General features: G+C 57.2%; 1 protein-coding gene across 4 annotated transcripts in view; it reads right to left on the bottom strand.

The window, feature by feature from the left end:
- Nucleotides 1-3,320: 3,320 nt before the first annotated feature.
- The window catches only part of ZFYVE28 (zinc finger FYVE-type containing 28), a 114,573-nt gene continuing 101,007 nt past the window's right edge, over nucleotides 3,321-16,886 (bottom strand). For 2 of the 4 annotated variants that reach the window (XM_068543562.1, XM_068543560.1), the window contains 5 exons: nucleotides 9,864-9,997; nucleotides 8,226-8,342; nucleotides 7,049-7,153; nucleotides 4,741-4,844; nucleotides 3,321-4,433 (listed from right to left, as the gene is read on the bottom strand). In XM_068543562.1, the coding sequence (XP_068399663.1) occupies nucleotides 4,089-4,433; nucleotides 4,741-4,844; nucleotides 7,049-7,153; nucleotides 8,226-8,342; nucleotides 9,864-9,997 (805 nt within the window). In that variant the 3' untranslated portion in view covers nucleotides 3,321-4,088. Of the gene's footprint in view, nucleotides 4,547-4,740; nucleotides 4,845-7,048; nucleotides 7,154-8,225; nucleotides 8,343-9,863; nucleotides 9,998-16,886 lie in introns of all 4 variants that reach the window. The other 2 variants (XM_068543563.1, XM_068543564.1) reach the window with 1 other exon arrangement.

Genomic DNA, 16,886 nt, shown 5'->3' with positions numbered 1-16,886 from the left:
GATCATCACCATTTCTAACTAGGCTGTGTCTTTGTAGCTCTGGCACCCCATTTTCCACTGACATCCTGCCTGCCCGCCAAGACCCAGTCAGCTCAGCCAGCTTGCGTGGCTCCCAGACCTGCAGCCCCCCAAGGGTTAGGGTTAGGGCAGGTCTAGAGTGTCTGGGTGCTCATCTTTGCCCAGTTCAGGTGCAGGATCCAGCCCTGAGCTGTCCTGAACTCCTGGAAGCAAATGATCACACCAGCAGAACCCAAGCCACATGTTTTTAAGTCTTTGGGGTGAGGTTAAGTTTGAGCTTGTGCTGGCCTGGAATCCGCCCCTCCCCAGTCTCAGAGGCAGGAGAGGCTCTGAGAGTTTCGCTGACTCCTGCAAAGGGTCCCAGACTCTGCTCTGAAAATGTGTGTGAGGGTGGGGGCTTGGGGGCGCCCCTGTCTGGGAAGGCTGCCTGGAGGAGGCGGCTCTGGGTGAGCTGAAGAGACAAGAGCCGCCAGGACTCTGGGTCAGGTCATGGCGGTGGCCTAGGGCGGGCACTTTGGGTCCTGCTCACCTTCCCCCAGCTTCCACTGCAGAGTCCAGAGAACAGGAAGAGCGGGGAATGGCCGCGAAGCCACCCCTCCCCACGGGGTGTCAGCCCCCACTCCCAGCCCTGGTGGTCTGAAATGCCCAGCTCAGACCAGGAGCCCTCTTCCCCACTCCCCCAGCCGTTTGGGGCGTGGTCTGCCCTGCCTGTGGTCCTTGCTGGGCCAGGACGCTCTCTGGAGGACTAGGGCCTGGCCGCCGGGTGCGTCTGTGCGGGGGGGCCCTGCTTGGACCTGGAGTGCCCACCCACAGTGGAGCAGCTCCTGCAGGCAGCGCTCCAGCTGCCCCAACGCCTTGGCCGCCGGGCCACAGTGGGAGAGGAGGCGTTGGGCGGGGCGCCCCCTGGTGGCCATTAGGGGCTGCAGCAGGGACCTTGGAGGAGCCCACCCGGTGCCCTGGTGGGGGAAGGGCAGTGTCCCCAGCCCTGCCCCGCCCACCCGCCTCCGGGGAGATAGTGCCCCACCAGCAGCATCAGCCTCCAGGGCACTGACAGTCTTTCTCCTCTCCTTCCCGCGCCCCCGCCCCGTGGGGGTGTCCACCTGCCTGCCTGCCTGCCTGCCTGCCTGCCTGCCGGCAGGCGGCTGTATGCGGGCATATTTGTGGGGCAGATTAGCCACGGATGGGGGCCGGCAGCAGGGGCACCTCCAGAGGCCAGGGTGTGTGGGGGTGGGAGTGGCCTGAGCCGAGCCTGCGGTGGAAAGGGCGGGACCGGGACCGGGAGAGGAGGCGGCCTTCTCCCCACCTCCCCGGGGACCAGGCTCAGTGGCTCTTCCTGTCCCAGGGCCCCCCCCCCCCCCCCGACCGCTGGGACACGGAGAGCTCTGGGTGCTCCCACCCTACACCCTCCCTCCTTGGACTTGGTGGCCTGCCCTGCGGGGATGCTGCAGCCTGCGCCTGGGTCCTGAGAGCCTGTGGGGGACCCAGCCAGGCCCAGGGCCCCCGCCTGTCGCCAGAAGCTCGTGGGGGGAGGTGCTGGAGCGCTCCCGCGGCTTTCTCCCCAGGCCTGTGCGTTGCCCCGAAAGGGGGTGGGGCGGGCTCCCGGCAGCTCCCCAGCCCCCCTCCAGCCACCAGCCCACGGCGTGCCATGGGCACTGTGTCCAAGCTGCCCTCCCTGGAGGTGGCTCACCAGGCACAGCCAGCTGGGCCGGTGCTTCCCAGCACCCCCAGGTCACAGGGCTCCCTTCTGCCTCTCGCGTGACCCTCCTAAAGGCCCGTGGCCTGGATGGGCCGCCTGCTAACTTCTGTGAGCCCCGGTTCCCCATCTATGACATGGGATCCTGCCCCCTCAAGGGACTGTCACTCGAGGGATTGTCATGGGGAGCGGAGGGGACGGCCCTCAGGAAACAGAAGCAGGAACGAGGACGACGACGGCGACGACGGGGAAGCCGAGGCTCCGGAAGGGCACCTGCTCGAGGTCCAAGGCTGGCTCCCAAGGGCTGATTCCAAACCCCTGCCCCCACCAGTCCCGAGCCCCTGCTGTAGGTGGGCAGCAGGTCATTCCTTCCAGATCCTTCCTGAGCGGGAAACTCTGCCTTGGACCAACCCCTCCCCACCCCCAGGTCCTGGCTCTACCCTTGGGATGGGGACAGCCCTGTAGAAGGGTAGAGTGACCACACGTCCCCCACTTAGCGTGGAAAATCCCGATTTCTGGGCAGATGGGACGGCTACTGACCCTCGTTGGGGGCTCCCGTGGCCACAGGCCTTCCTGCAGGACAGCTGGGGGGTGGGCTGCCGTCCCCTCCCACTGCACAAAGGCGGCCCAAGACTGGCTTGGAGACCACCCCTCTGTCCGCTGGGGTCTAGGCCGTCCCTCTGGAGGGCAGCTGTGTCTGGGCCGAGGGTGGACATCGGGGCAGACCCTCCTTCCTGGGTCTCCACTCCCTCTCCCACCCCGACCTGGTGAGTGAGGAGGACCACCACGTCCCAGGTCTGGAAGGTGACAACTGTGGGTACCTAGAGTAGAGGGAGGGGGACCCCCAGAGCATAGCTTCACGGGGGCTTCCTGCAGGGGGCTGACTTCCTGAAGGCACTGCTGTCCAGCCAGTGACACAGGCACCGCCATCCACAGGGGTGGGAGGGACTCTGTCCAGGTGGGCAGGCCTGGTCTTGGGCAGCTAAGGACGCAGGTCTCCCTGGATGCCACTTCTCTTCTGCTCCCAAAGGACTCAGCGCTGCTCAGAGGAGCCCCTGCATTCTGAAACACTTTCTCACCTACCAGAAAGAAAATGGGTGTGGTGGCCACTGGGGCCTCTTGCAGCCATGCCCCCATTCTCTGGCCTCCCAACGCCCACCTCAGAGGGACTGGGCACCCAAGTCCCAAGGGAAGGCCCCATCGCCTTGGCAACCCCAGGGTTTGGTCTGCCCTCCTGCGTTCTCTCCAGGGCCCCAGGTGGGGTGTCCAAGAGCACTGCCCACCCCAATGCACACAGAAGCCAGGGGTCTGAGCTGAAGACACACGAGGAGAGGAGCTGGGCAGCGTGGGCGGGCAGTGGGGAGGCTGGAGCCATCGCAGGCAGCAGGAGCTGGGCGGCGGGCGGCCACCCCTCTCCTGGGGGCTGGTGGGAAGTCAAGTCCTGCCCTTCGACTGTCCCAGGAGTCCAGAAGCCCCCAGCTTCCTAGAGGACAATGAACTTTAGCAAGAACCCCGTCACCTGCCAGACCGAGAAAAAGGAGTCCATCCATGTTCACATGAGGAATAAGAGTGTCTGCAATCCTTAAATAGATTTATGGAAATGGTTTTGAATTAACAGCATTTAGAAAATAAAAATAATCTCCATACATAATATACCCTCCATTATATGCTTTTCTTCTCCCACAGAAGCTGTTTTTGTGCGTATGTATTCCAGTGTCAAGTAGTAATTGGATTTTATCCTATAAAAGAAGCAGTAGGTGTGTCATCTCTCTAAAAATAAAACTGCAATCGTCATTGCAATGTGAAGCCTGAGATTTAAGCCTGAGGACGTGTCCGTGCTGGGGCCCGGGGCCACTCTGGGGTCTGAGGAGGTGGGCCAGTGTCCCAGGGGTGCAGAGGGAAGGGGGAAGTGGCAGCCAAGCGGGCAACATCGGGGGTCCTCAGCCCCCTGGAGAGCCCTGGCCTCGGAAGCTGGGAAACCTCTGCCCGCCGCCTGACCCTGCCATCGGCTGGCAGACCTGGGTGGGCAGACGGCAGCAGGGGCGTGCCTGCTTGCCCAGAGGACCACCAGGCCTGCTTCTGCACGTCCCCTCTCCGACAAGAAACGAGACTCATGCTGTTGAGACAAGGTCCCGAGGGGAGCAGGGCGTGGGCAGCTGTGGGCTCAGGGCCCTGGAGAGAGAAAGGACAGCCTAGTGTTTCTGGTTTGGCCAGCATGTGGGGAAGCCCTGCGGTGCCCCAGGCCCCCCCCCCCCCGCCGCCCCTCAAAGGTGTCCACCATCTCCCCAGACTCAGCCCCAGGGGCTGAGGCTGCCCTGAGCTCAGACACCATCCCCACTTTCCCCTTCCAGGGCGGACCTTCTGCTACGGTTCAGCCTCAAGGCAGCATCTCAGCAGGGCAGGGGGGCAGGCGGACGGGCAGGAGGAAAGCCCACCCCGCCCAGGCAGCCGCCTGGCACCCCCAGGTCCCCCCACTGGCTGAAGCTGCCCTCCTGTTGGCCCCTGCGGCTGGCCCGAGGTCCCCACGGGTGCGGAGGCCAGGGCGGGTGGGGCGGAGGCCTTGGACGTGCTGGAAGTCAGGGCGGCCCGCAGCCCCGGCAGCGGTGGTGGCGGCAGCTGGATGAAAGGCGGTGAAGACCCTCCCGTGGCCGGAGGCCTCCTCCCTGGAGTCCTTTGGGGCCCTCGTGGGCTTGCGGCACCGGGTCAGATGCCCGCCTTGTCGCTGTAGAAGGGCGTGACGTGGAACATGTAGCAGTGCGTGCACACGCGCACGGGCTTCACCTGCCCGTAGCGGGGCAGCGGCGCCGAGTGCGAGGAGCAGCGAGAGCAGAAGATCTGGAAGGCGAGCAGCGGGCGGCGGGGCCGGTGAGCTGGGCGGGGCCCCCCCCAGCAGCGCCTGCGCCCCCAGCAGCGCCTGCGCCCCACCCCTTCCCGACTTCCGGACCTCGGCGCCATGTCTGCGACGGCCCCTGGGATGCCCGCAGCGACAGCCCGAGGGGCCGCGGGACGACCTCGGCCACCCCACCTACCTTCCCACAGCTCCGGCAGTGGTGCTTCCTGCGGATGACGGTGAAGGGGGCTTTGCACGCGGTGCAGAAGCCGCAGGCCTCGTCTGGGACCCACTCGGGCGGGTCTGTGACAACGACAGGGGGGGACACGTCAGCCAGAGGGACCCATGCGGCGGCGGCAGTGGGGACCGGTGGCTGGGGTGGGGGTCGGAGGCTGGCAGGTGTGCAGGAGCCTCCGGTGGGGCAGCCTGCCCCCCACTCTCCCCTCCGGTCCTCCCTGAGGCTCGGTACCGGCTGTGGTTTCAGGAAACTGACGGCGTCCCATGGACGGGTCAATCTTTGCAGCTGTCGGCCGTGCTCATCGATCGGACCCCAGCTGCGGCCTGCACCTCGCCCCAGGACTCGGGGCACGGGCAGGGAGCGTCCACCCGGACAACCCTCTCCCAAGCCTCTCCCGGCCGGCACCCAGCCTGGCAGGGCCCTTGGGCAAAAATGGGGGCTGAGAAATGAAGAAATCAGCCCCCTCTGTGGACCCCTCCGTCAATCAGCCCCGCCCACCCCAGCTCCAGGGCTGTTCTCAGGCTCTTGAGGAGTGGGTGCTGAGGGCGTCTCACAGAGACCGAGGCTGGCCCTGGCCCCTTCTGACACCTGTGCAGCCCGGCAGCTGCCTGTGGGCCTGTCCCATGTCACTTCTCCAGGCGATCACTGGGGGAAGCCTCTGGGCATTTGCTCTGGAATTTGGGTGGGAGGGTGTGTGTCGGCACTGGGAGAAGCCATCTTGCACGGGGGGACATGCCTTTCCTCCCACCCCAGACATAAGATGCCCACTGCGTACCAACCCCGAGCCCAGTACCACCGCCCAGAGGGGGAGCGAACACCTGGACGGCTCCCTGGGGCCACAGCGTGGGCTCAGGGGTCTCCCGTCCACTCTCGCACAACCCCCAAGGGAACTCATCAAGGCCGCCCACCCACCAGAGACCGGGGTCTCCTCGCCTCCCTCTCGCCCTCTCTCCTCACCAACCTGCACCTGAAGACCTGCCCCTCCCCCGCCTGCCGCACAGAACCGCCCCTCCCCCCACCCCCTCCCAACCCAGCTCTCCCGCTTCTGCTCTAGACCCCATCAGCTCACCCCCGACTGCAGGGAGATGGCTTCTCATGCTTGCCACCCGCCCCCGCCCCCGTGGGAAATCCTTGGCCGGCCCCAGTGACGCCCTGGACGGCGCCCGGCAGCTCCGGGGCCACGCCGGGCCACGAGGCCAGCTCCAACACTCAAGTCGAGACCCCCGCCTGAGGAGGATGGTGAGGGTCCTGAGGACTTGCTGGGTCCAGGCCCTGCCCCGCGAGCCACTCCCAGGAGGGGGCTGGACTGGCGGCCCACGGGGGGACGTGGCCCTGGCTGTGGGCTGGGCCCCTCCAGACCTCGCAGTTCACCACCTGCACGCTCCTCGAGCAGGGCGCTCCGAGTTCCCGGCAGGAGCTTTATTTATGGCCCGCGTGCAATTTTCACAGGAGGGTAGAGAAGACCAGGGCTCAGGGCGTTTACGAAGCAGGGAAGCTTGTGTGGCCGCCCCCAGGGGATCCCGGCCAAGGCAGCCCCACTGCACACCCGGGTCACCAGGCAGTGCGAGGGAGGCCCTGAGCCGGGACCAGCAGGGGCCAGCGCCGCCGGCCAGGCACACCGGGGCTAGCCTCCTCCTTCTCAGCTCCGGTCGCATTCGACGCTCGCTCAGGCCTGTCTGCCGCTGCCCATCTGAGCACCTCTCCAGGCCTCTGGCCCCTTCCAAAGGCCTTGGGCGGCCCCCTCCCCCCAGGTGTGTTGCCAGTGCCCCCAGCCCACCCTGGACGCTCCTTCCCTGACTGCAGCCGGCCGACCTCCAGGCTAATGGGGGAGCGGGCTCTCCCGGCTCCCAGGCAGCTACGGGAGGCCTTTCCTGCGGGGCAGGTGAACACTGGGGGGTCGGCAGTGTGCCTGTGGCCTGGGACCAGCCACTTCCAGCTGCGGCCAACGGCCTGGACCCCAGCATCTCCTTGCTCCTCACACCCTCCCCCTGCCCGCCAGGCTGAGATGTTCAATAACGGGCCTGAGGTTAGGTGGCGGCGGCTCAGAGGACCTGTGCCCACCCTGGGAGCCCAGGAGGGAAGCTGGAGTAAAAGGCTGCAGCCCCTGGGAAGCGGCACGTCTAGGCCTCTGGGGAGGGGCCCCCGCTGGAGGAGCGCTGCCCGCCCCGAGCCTGCAGTCCAGGGCAGAGCAGTGGACACATCCAGACAGGGCTCCCGCTCTCCGCTCAGCGCGCAGTGCGTTGGCCCCGGCTCCCGGCCCCTCACGCACCTTCCAAGTCTCCATCTCGGGTCTTGGCTGCGAGTTCGGAGGATGACAGGGTCTCCTGGCACAGAGCACAGTCCTCCAAAGCCGCGCTCCGCAGGGTCTGCGTGACTAGAAGAGAGAGGGTGGCCGCTGGGGTCAGTGGGCCACCGCCTGTCCCTGGGAGGTGCCGCCAGCAGGGAGTAGCCCCCGAACAACCCACAGTCCCGCATGCGGAGTGGGTCACCGCAGCCCTCACCCACCGTCCCCGCAGGCTGGGTGCTGACCCCGCAGGGGGCCTTTCCGTCCGAGTGCCCTCAGGTGTGCAGCTGGTCCTGCCTGTGGGCCCCTAGCCCCGGGGCCCACCCTCCTTGCTTGCAGAGCAAGAAGGCAGCCCCGCCCAGAATTCCCTGGCAGATGGGGGCAGGGTTGTCCAGTGGTGTAGACCCTGGGGGGCACAGCTGGGTCGGCACACAGTACAGACTTCTCCTCCCTGTGGGCGAGGACGTGCCCTCCAGGGCTGGGCCAGCTGCCCCGTGTGTCCAGACGTTCCTGAGCAGAAGCCCCTATGATGGAGGTTGCTCGCCCAGAATGGGAGCCTCAGCCCAGCAGAGGGTGGGCGAGCAGGGGTCGGGCCCCTTCCCCACGCTGGGACCCTGCCACCTCCTTCCAGGGAGCAAGGGGCCAAGCTCCCTGTGCCTTAGCATTCCCTGCCTGACACCTGCTCCCTCACCAAGTAACTCTGTTCTGTGTGCGTGTGTGTGTGCACGCGTGTGTGAGTATGTGAGGCAGCTCACAGACGGCCGCTCCCCCGAGCAGGGGACCCATGTCCCCTCCTTGGCTCTCGGCTGGCCTCTGGCTGCTCTGACAGACAGGAGTTTGGTAGAAGTGACAGTGTACCACTTCCGGGTCCCGTCTCCAGGCTCGTCGGCCGTCGGAAATGGGGTGGCCTGGCTGGGGCGTGGGCAGAGGGAGGGGAGCAGGAGCTGCACGCAAGGGTGTGTGCACGTGGGGCTGTGACCCCCACGCGTCCCGAAGCCCACCTCTCGGGGTACCTGGGGCCTGTGGTGTGTGCCCCCCTGCCCACAAAAGCCAGGTGGCGGTGCTGGGCCAGGCCTGGGGGTGCAGATTTCCGCAGGTCCCCCACTTCCGGGGGCATGACGGTCAGCCTAGGCCTCAGAGCCTGTCCCGAGCTGGCACTCACCCTTCTTTAGCTTTTCCTTGTCGTCCGTTTCCGGCTTGGTGGCCATGACCTGGAAGAGGGTCTTGAGAATACTTCTGAGGTCGCTGGCGTAGTTGGTCTGCAGCTGGTCGGCCACGCCTAGGGGAGGATGCCCGAGGAGGGGGGGGTTAGGTGCTGGCAGCTGGTGAACCCAGCCAGGGCTCATGGTCAGAGACCAACATGTCCTCGGATGAGTGGGCACAAGAAGAGGCCGCCCCGCCCCCGTGACAGCTCCTTTGACAGAAGCAAAAGCTCAGGAGTCAAGGGAAGGTGGCGGAGGGGGGCAAACTACCCAGCAGCCCTCCCCCGGGGGTCAGTTATTCGCCTTCGTGCTTTTATCCTGGCCCCTCACTGAGGGACGACCCCAGAGCCCCCAACTGTGCCCACCCGCATGGCAGCACCTTCCCCCCACAGCCACCTCGACTGCGGGGATGCAGTGAGGTTCCACGTGGCTGGGGGCCGAGGGTGGACCCTGCCCAGACGTGGGGCCCAGCACCGGCTCCTCGGCACCCCCCGCCAGCCGGCCCCCGCTCCCTGGCAGGACAAGGCTTCTCCACCCTCACCTGCAGAGGTTTCCTCTGTCCCCCAATCAGGTGGACTCGGCCCTTCTCAGCGAAGAGCGCTGCTAGCTCTCCAGGGGCACGAGGGGCTGCCGTTAACAGCAAAGCCAGGGAGTGGCCGTGCACATCCCAGCAGCACGTGGGCGCCCCGGGACCCATCGCTGCGCTGATACCGTGGCCGGCGCGTCCTTGCGTGCCAGCGGCCGTGCTGAGCACCAGCTGGCATGATGCTCCCCAGACCTCTGAACAAACCCGTGTAGGACTGCGGCAGATGTCTGAACCGAAGCTCAGAGTCACCCCGAGGTCCTCGCGCTCCCACCCGGCCTGGCTGGCGGCTGTGCGGAGGGACCCCGGGGGATCGTGACCCCGTCTCTGCAGCGTCCGCCAGCCCACAGGCTGCCCCGCGGCTGCCCCTGCAGCCGGGGGCCCGGGAGCGCCGCGGAAGCTCCAGGCCAGGGGAGCTGGGCTGCGGGACAGACACTGTCTGCACGCGGCCGCCCCGGGGAGGTGTCGGGAAGGCAGGCAGGAGGCCAGGAGAGCGGACTTCACCGCACACTTGTCATACTTTTAAACCATGAGGACGCGGCAGCTATTTAGAACACACAAAACTAGGGAAAGCGCTGCTAAGAAGACCCCGTTTGTGCTCACTCCCCTCACTGAACTCCCCAGGGAGACAAAAGTCATGGTCCCCGCCTGCCACCCCAAGAGAGGAAAGGAGGCAACATCAGTCGGGGCAGGACGCACGATGAACTCTGACCTACAAATTGAACAGAGTCTCCCGGTGTGGGCGGCAAGGGGCCACTGGGACCAGAATGGGGTCCCCCACCCTCCACGGGAGGGCCTGGCGAAGCACGACGCCCGCCTCTTTACCGGGCCGGGCTCATGGCGGGGCTTGCGGGCGAAGGACGAAGTGACGCGGTGAGGAAGGCCCCAGGTAGGGGCCCCACAACCCAGCATCAGTGGGGACCCTCCCACACCCGGGCCAGCAGCTCCCCTAAAGCACGGCCCCCCGCCCCGTGTGTCCCCAAGCCACGCCCCGCCCCAGGCCCAGAAGTGGCACCTGAAATGCAGACAAACAGGCGGTGGATCAGGTCGTGGCTGCCGTGGAACCGGGACCGAATCTTCTCTCTGATGGCCACGGGGCCTGCGTCCGGCCCCATCTCGTCTGAGAAGCAGGATCCCGCCGTGGAGCCGCTGTGCAGAGAAGGAAACACAGGAGCGTGGGTGGAGGAGGCGATGGAAGGCGAAAGCTCTGCCCGGAGGCCCCCTCGTTGCGGGAGCGCACTGGGGCTAACGCCACGTGCTGAGTCCCTCCCGTGAGAAAGTCACCACCCCTACTCACACCCTCTGCAGTGGGCTGATGGGCCCCCAAAAGATGTGTCCACACCCTAACCCCTGGACCTGCCAGCAGGACCTGTTTGGAAGAAAAGTCTTTGCAGCTGCAATCAAGGTAAGGATCTTGAGACGAGACATCATGGATTATCTGGTGGCCCTAATCTAAGGACAGATGTCTTTGTGGGAGACGGAAGAGGAGACACAGACACACGGGGGAGGGGAGGAGGTGAAGTGACCACGATACAGAGATCAGGGTGATGTGGCCACAAGCCTGGGGGTGCCCGGAGCCACCAGAAGCTGGAAGAGGCAGGAAGGACCCTCCCCCAGAGCCTCCAGAGCGGGGGCAGCCCTGTCAGATTTCAGATTCCTGGCCTCCCACCTGTGAGAGAAGAGATTTCTGCTATTTAGAGCCAGCCCCCAGGTCGTGGTGCTCTTTTACTAAGACCCGTCCTTCGTCCCCACCACGCACTTCCCTTCCCACGGCCCAGGGCTCCTGCTGCAGGTGCTGCTAGCTCTGCTGTTCAGGGGTCACCCTGCGCCCTAAGTAGCGGCTGCAGTTGAGCCTAGACTGTTAGGGCATCCACTGACCGTCCTGTAATTAAATCATTTATCTCCCATCTTCTATTTCTGCCGTTTTGTCCCACTTTCCGGGAAATTTCCTCTTTTTTTTTTTTCTCCAATTTTCCCCTTGACATTTTTGCTACCAGGTTTTTAATTTCCTGCTCTCTCTGTTGTTTCATGGATGTGAAATATTTTATCTATCTAGAAACATTAATTATAATTTTTTTTTGATTTTTTTTTTTTGGCTGCGCTGCGAGGCATGCAGCGTCTTAGTTCCCCGACCAGGGATCGAACCCGTGCCCCCTGCAGTGGAAGCGTGGAGTCTTAACCACTGGACCACCAGGGAAGTCCCTCATTATAATTTTGTAAAAGTTGCCTTCGGTGGCCTGCACTATCTCTGTTTCTGCTTTTCTGTGGGGGAGTTGGGTTTTTTCATGCCAGAGGCCTGCCTCAAATGCACAGAGACCCCTGTCAGAGAGAGGCCCTGGCGTGGCCTCCTGGCATGGGTGGAAGAGCGGGCGTCCTCACATCACTGGTGGGAGTGTAAATTGGTGGATGACTTTGGGGAGACGCTCTGGCACCATCTCAGTGAAGCTGGCACACTCCTCAGCCCAGGGGCCGTGGTCGGCACACACCCAAGACCCTGCCCTGTGCAACTGCAGATGTGGCAGAATCTTCAGGGCGGTTCTGGAAGTTCCAGTAAAATCCACCAGTGACGGAGGAGGAGAATCCACTGTCATCTTGTCACGCCGTGGCCCGCTTGATCGTGGCGGGTGAGCCGCCCTGGCCCCTTGTGGACGTGGACGACCCTCGCCGACACGGCAGAGACGCGTACAGCCGCCCGATGTCTCGCTTAGGGGAACGTCCCTTGGTGTCAAACCATCAGGAAGCTCGGAGATGTGACGCGCCGAGAATTCAGTGCAGGCGGCGCTGGGGCTGGAAGGGGCCCCAGACTGGCTTCACGGGCTCCCCCTGCTCAGCCAAGTGGGGATGCAAGAGTGCGCGTCTGACTGGCACACTCTAGCGAGGTCAACATTGGTTTATAAGTAATATTTCTTTTTTTAAAAAATTTATTTTATTTATTTATTTTTGGCTGCATTGGGTCTTCGTTGCTGCATGTGGGCCCCTCACCGCGGCGGCCTCTCCTGTTGCAGAGCACGAGCTCCAGGCGCACGGGCCCCAGCAGCTGTGGCACGCGGGCTCAGCAGTTGCGGCTCGCGGGTCCCAGAGCGCAGGCTCAGCAGCCGTGGCGCACGGGCCCAGCTGCTCCGCGCCATGTGGGATCCTCCCAGACCAGGGCTCGAACCCGTGTCCCCTGCATTGGCAGGCGGATTCCCAACCACTGCGCCACCAGGGAAGTGCCCTTATAAGTCATATTTCACCAGAACGTGGAGGAGTGATGGGAGGCTGAGGGCGAGGCTGGGCGCACTGCTCCACTGGGACCCTCGTGATGATCTACAGCTCTGCCCTCCCAGACCACCTGCCAGGTTTCCAGAGACAAAGCCCCTGACTTTCTGCCTGGGGTGTGTGGACTTGGCGGCCCCTGCCCTGGGAGCTGAGTAAGGAAAGGGGATGGAACATCAGTGTCCAGGGTGTCAACTTCCATCAACACCCCCAGTCTCAGTTCACAGCCTCACCCAAAGATTGGAAAGCGGGAGCCCAAGCAAATACTTATACACAATGTTCGCAGCAGCATTATTCACAAGAGCCCAAAGGGGAAACAACCCAAGTGCCCATCAACAGATGACAGATAAACAAAATGTGGTCCCGCCATACAATGGAATATTATCCAGCCTTAAAAAGGAAGAAAATTCTGACACCAGCTACCATATGGATGAACCTGTAGGACATTATGCCCAGTGACAGCAGCCGGTCACAAAAGGACAAACACTGTGTGACTCCACTTCCGTGAGGTCCCTGGAGGAGTCACATTCACAGAGACAGAAAGCAGATGGTGGGTGCCGGGTGCTGGGGAAGGGGGCTTTAATGGGGACAGAGTTTCAGTTTGGGATGATGAAAAGTTCTGGAGATAGAGAGTGGTGATAGTTACACCACATTGTGAATGTGTACAATGCCACTGAATTGTACACTTAAATATGGTTAAAATAGTAAATTTTATGTTATGTGTATTTTGCCAAAATTAAAAAGTAGGGAAAAAAAAAAGATTTAGGACAGGGGAGAGCAGAAGAAAGGGAACTGAAAAGTCTAAGTAGCGAAGAGAGCTGATGGATTTGGCATCAATACAACAGGTTAAGAGTGAATACATGCTAAAAACCATTAAATTATACACTTTTATAGTACATATTTTTAATAATTAAAAAATTGAAGTATAGTTGATTTACAATGTTGTGTTAGTTTCAGGTGTACAGCAAAAATTATACACTTTTAAAGGGTGAACTGAATGGTATATATACTATATATCAATAAAGCAGTTACTGTTAAAGACCCAATTATATTAAGATATAGTAGCAATAAACAAACTGAAAATGAAATTAAGAAACAACCCTATTTGCAATAGCATCAAAAAGATTTAAATATTTGGAATAAACTTAACAAAAAAGTGCAAGAGTTACACACGGAAAACTACAAAACGTCACTGAAATAAATTAGACCTAAATAAATGGAAAGACATCCTATGTTCATGGTTGAGGACTTAATATCGTTAAGATGGCAATACTCCCCAAATTGGTCAATAAGTTCAATGCAATCTGTATCAAAATATCAGCCGCCTTTTCTTTTTCCATGCAGAAGTTGACAAGCTGATCCTAAAATTCATATGGAAATGCAAGGACTCAGAACAGCCAAAACAATCTTGAAAAAGAAACAAACAAGTTGGAGGACTCACACTCATGACGTGGACTTTAGTATGAAACGCCAGTAAATAAGACTGAGGCACTGGCATAGGACACATGACGATGGAAGAGAATTGCGAGTCCAGAAATAAACCCACACATTTGTGGGCAACTGATTTTCAAAAGGGGTGCCAAGATCATCCAATGAGGAAAGAAGGGTCTTTTCAAAAGATGGTGCTGAGATAGAGAAAGACCGTCTCTCCAATAAGCGCTGCTGGGAAAACTGGAAGCTGCATGCAAAGGGATGAAATTAGAACGTTTTTTCATACCACATATAAAAATAAATTCAAAATGAATTAAAGACCTAAATGGAAGACTGGAAACTATAAAACTCGTAGAAGACGACACCGGCAGAACACTTTCTGACATAAGCCATAGCAATATTTTTTTTGGATCTGTCTCCCAAGGCAAAGGAAACAAAAGCAAAAATAAACAAATGGGACCTAATTAAACTTAAAAGCTTTTGCAACAGCAAAAGAAACCATCGACCAAATGAAAAGATAACCTACTGAATGGGAGAAAATATTTGAAAAAGATATGACCAACAAGGGGTTAATATCCAAAATATATAGACAGCTCATACAACTCAATTAAAAAAAAAAAAAAAACAGATTAAAAAATGGGCAGAAGACCTGAATAGACATTTTTCCAAAGAATACATACAGATGAAAAGCACATGAAAAGATGCTCAACTTTGCTAATCATCAGAGAAATGCAAATCGAAACCACGAGATATCACCTCCCACCCATCAAATGACCATCATCAAAAAGACCAAAAGTAACAAGTGTTGCTGAGGATGTCGACAAAAGGGAACCCTTCCACACTGTTGGTGGGAATGTAAATTGGTGCAGCCACTTTGGAAAACAGTATGGAAGGTCCCTCAAAAAACTAAGAATGGAACTACCATATGATCCAGCAATTCCACTCCTAGGTATATATCTAAAGAAAACGAAAACAGAAAAGATACATGCACCCCAATGTCCACAGCAGCATTATGCACAATAGCCAAGACATGGAAGCAACCTAAATGTCAATCAACAGATGAATGGATAAAGAAGATGTGGTATATACATACAATGGAATATTACTCAGCCATAAAAAAGAATGAAAATATGTCAATTCCAACAACATGGATGGACGTGGATGGTATTATGCTAAGTGAAATTAGTCAGAGAGAGAAAGACGAATACTATATGTTATCACTTACGTGTAGAAATCTAAAAAACAAACAAATGAATATAACAAAACAAAAGGAGACTCACGGATATAGAGAACACACTAGTGGTCACCACTGGGGAGAGGGAAGGAGGGAGGGGCATGATAGGGGTAGGGGATTAAGAGGTACAAACTATTAAGTATAAAATAAATAAGCTACAAGGACATATTGTAACAGCACAGCGAATACAGCCAGTATTTTAGAATAACTTTAAATGGAGTATAATCTATAAAAATATTGAATTTCTATGTCGTACAACCTGAAACTAATACAATATTGTAAATCAATTATACTTCAATAAACTTTTTTTTTTTCTGGGAGAACTGCATTTCCACACACAAAAGAATGAAGTTAGACCTTACCTTATACCGTATACAAAAATTGACTCAAATAGATCAAAGTCCTGTATCTATTCTACAATTCTTAAACTTAGAAAGAATTTTAAATTCTTTAAAAGAATTCTTAAAAGTTCTTAGAAAAGAACAGGAATCTCTGTGGTCTTGGATTAGGCAACAGTTTCTTAGGTGTGAAACCAAAAACAGAGCAACCAAAACCAAATATCTTATTCAGTAGTTCCTCAGGCAGTATGACACAGCAACTCCACTCTGAGGTATCTACCCAAGAGAACTGAAACACAGATTCACACAAAAATTAAAATTAAAAACTTCTGTGCTTCAAAAGATACCTTCAAGAAAGTGAAAAACCCCACAGAATGCGAGAAAATTTTTCCAAATCATGTATCTGTCAAGGGTATAGTATCTGGAATACAGAAAACTCTTGCAACTCAACAATAAAAAAATAAATAACCCAACTAAAGAATGGACAAAGGATTTGAAAAGACATTTTTCCAAAGAAGATACACAAATGGCCAGTAAACACATGAAAAGATGCCATCATTAGTCATTTAGGAAATGCAAATTAAAATGATAATGTGCTATTTTATATCCATTACGATAACTATAAGAGTTTAAAAAGAAAACAGAACATAACAAGTGTGGGTGAAGATATGGAGAAATTGGAACCCCTGTACATTCCTGGTGAGAATCTGAAATGCTACCGAACTCTGGAAAACAGTTCAGCAGTTCCTCGTGCCGTATGACCCAGCAATTCCACTTCAACGTATCTACCCAAGAGAACTGAAACATAGATTCACACAAAAATTTGTACGCGAATGTTCATACATACTAGCCGAACAATGGAAGCAACCCAAATGTCAGTCAACTGATAAACGGATAAACAAAATGTGGTCTAGCCACACAACGGGATTAATTTTTGGCCATAGAAAGTATTGATAGGTGCTACAGCGTGGATGAACCTCGAAAACATTAGGCTATGTGACAGAAACCAGTTACAAAGGTCACTTATTGTATGATTCCATTTCTTTGAAAAGTCTAGAAAAGTCTAGGCAAACCCAAGAGACAGAAAGTAGATTAATGGTTGCCAGTGGCTGAAGGGAGGGGAGAATGTTTGGGGTTTCTGTATGGGGTGATGAAAATGTTGAGATTAGATACTGGTGGCAGTTGCACAACTCTGTGAATATGTTAAAAACCACTGAATTGTACACTTTAAAAAGAATAAAAGGATGTTTTCCTTGTAATCATCTAGCGAACTCATATTCAAGAAAGAGCTCAAGCTAAATGCCCGTCAATAGTGGGTTGATTCAGTAAATTAGCTCACAGTCATACAGTTTCCACGAAGGACAGTTAATGACGCTGGAAATGCTAAAATATTAAATAAAAAGGTAGCATTTTAAAAATTAGAGCTATCATATGTACATAAGTGAGATTTGGGGAAATACAGTCAAGGCAAAGCATTAACATTACATTTATTTGAATAGTAGGACTATGGATTATTTTCTGAGCATCTTCTAAGATTGAGTATTACTTCTATGACCAGAAGAATAACTGTTAGGCTGAGGAGAGGCAGCGCCTACAGCAGGAGCCACTGCAGCCCTCCTGAGGCACAGAGTTTGTTTCTTAGTGGAGGGAAGACACGCTCTGGGGCTCAGCCCCGCAGCCCCTGCCCCTCAGATAAAGCCCTGGAAGCGGGGAAGCCTTTCTGGACAAGGTGCTGCGGCTGGCAGGCAGCTAGCCTGCGAGAAACCAGGGGAAGGGCCCT

This window comes from Eschrichtius robustus, chromosome 4 (genome assembly GCF_028021215.1).
Source record: "Eschrichtius robustus isolate mEscRob2 chromosome 4, mEscRob2.pri, whole genome shotgun sequence".
In the NCBI taxonomy this organism is placed as follows: domain Eukaryota; kingdom Metazoa; phylum Chordata; class Mammalia; order Artiodactyla; family Eschrichtiidae; genus Eschrichtius; species Eschrichtius robustus.
The sequence above is the reverse complement of the archived record's forward strand: the minus strand, read 5'-3'. Positions and strand labels throughout refer to the sequence as shown.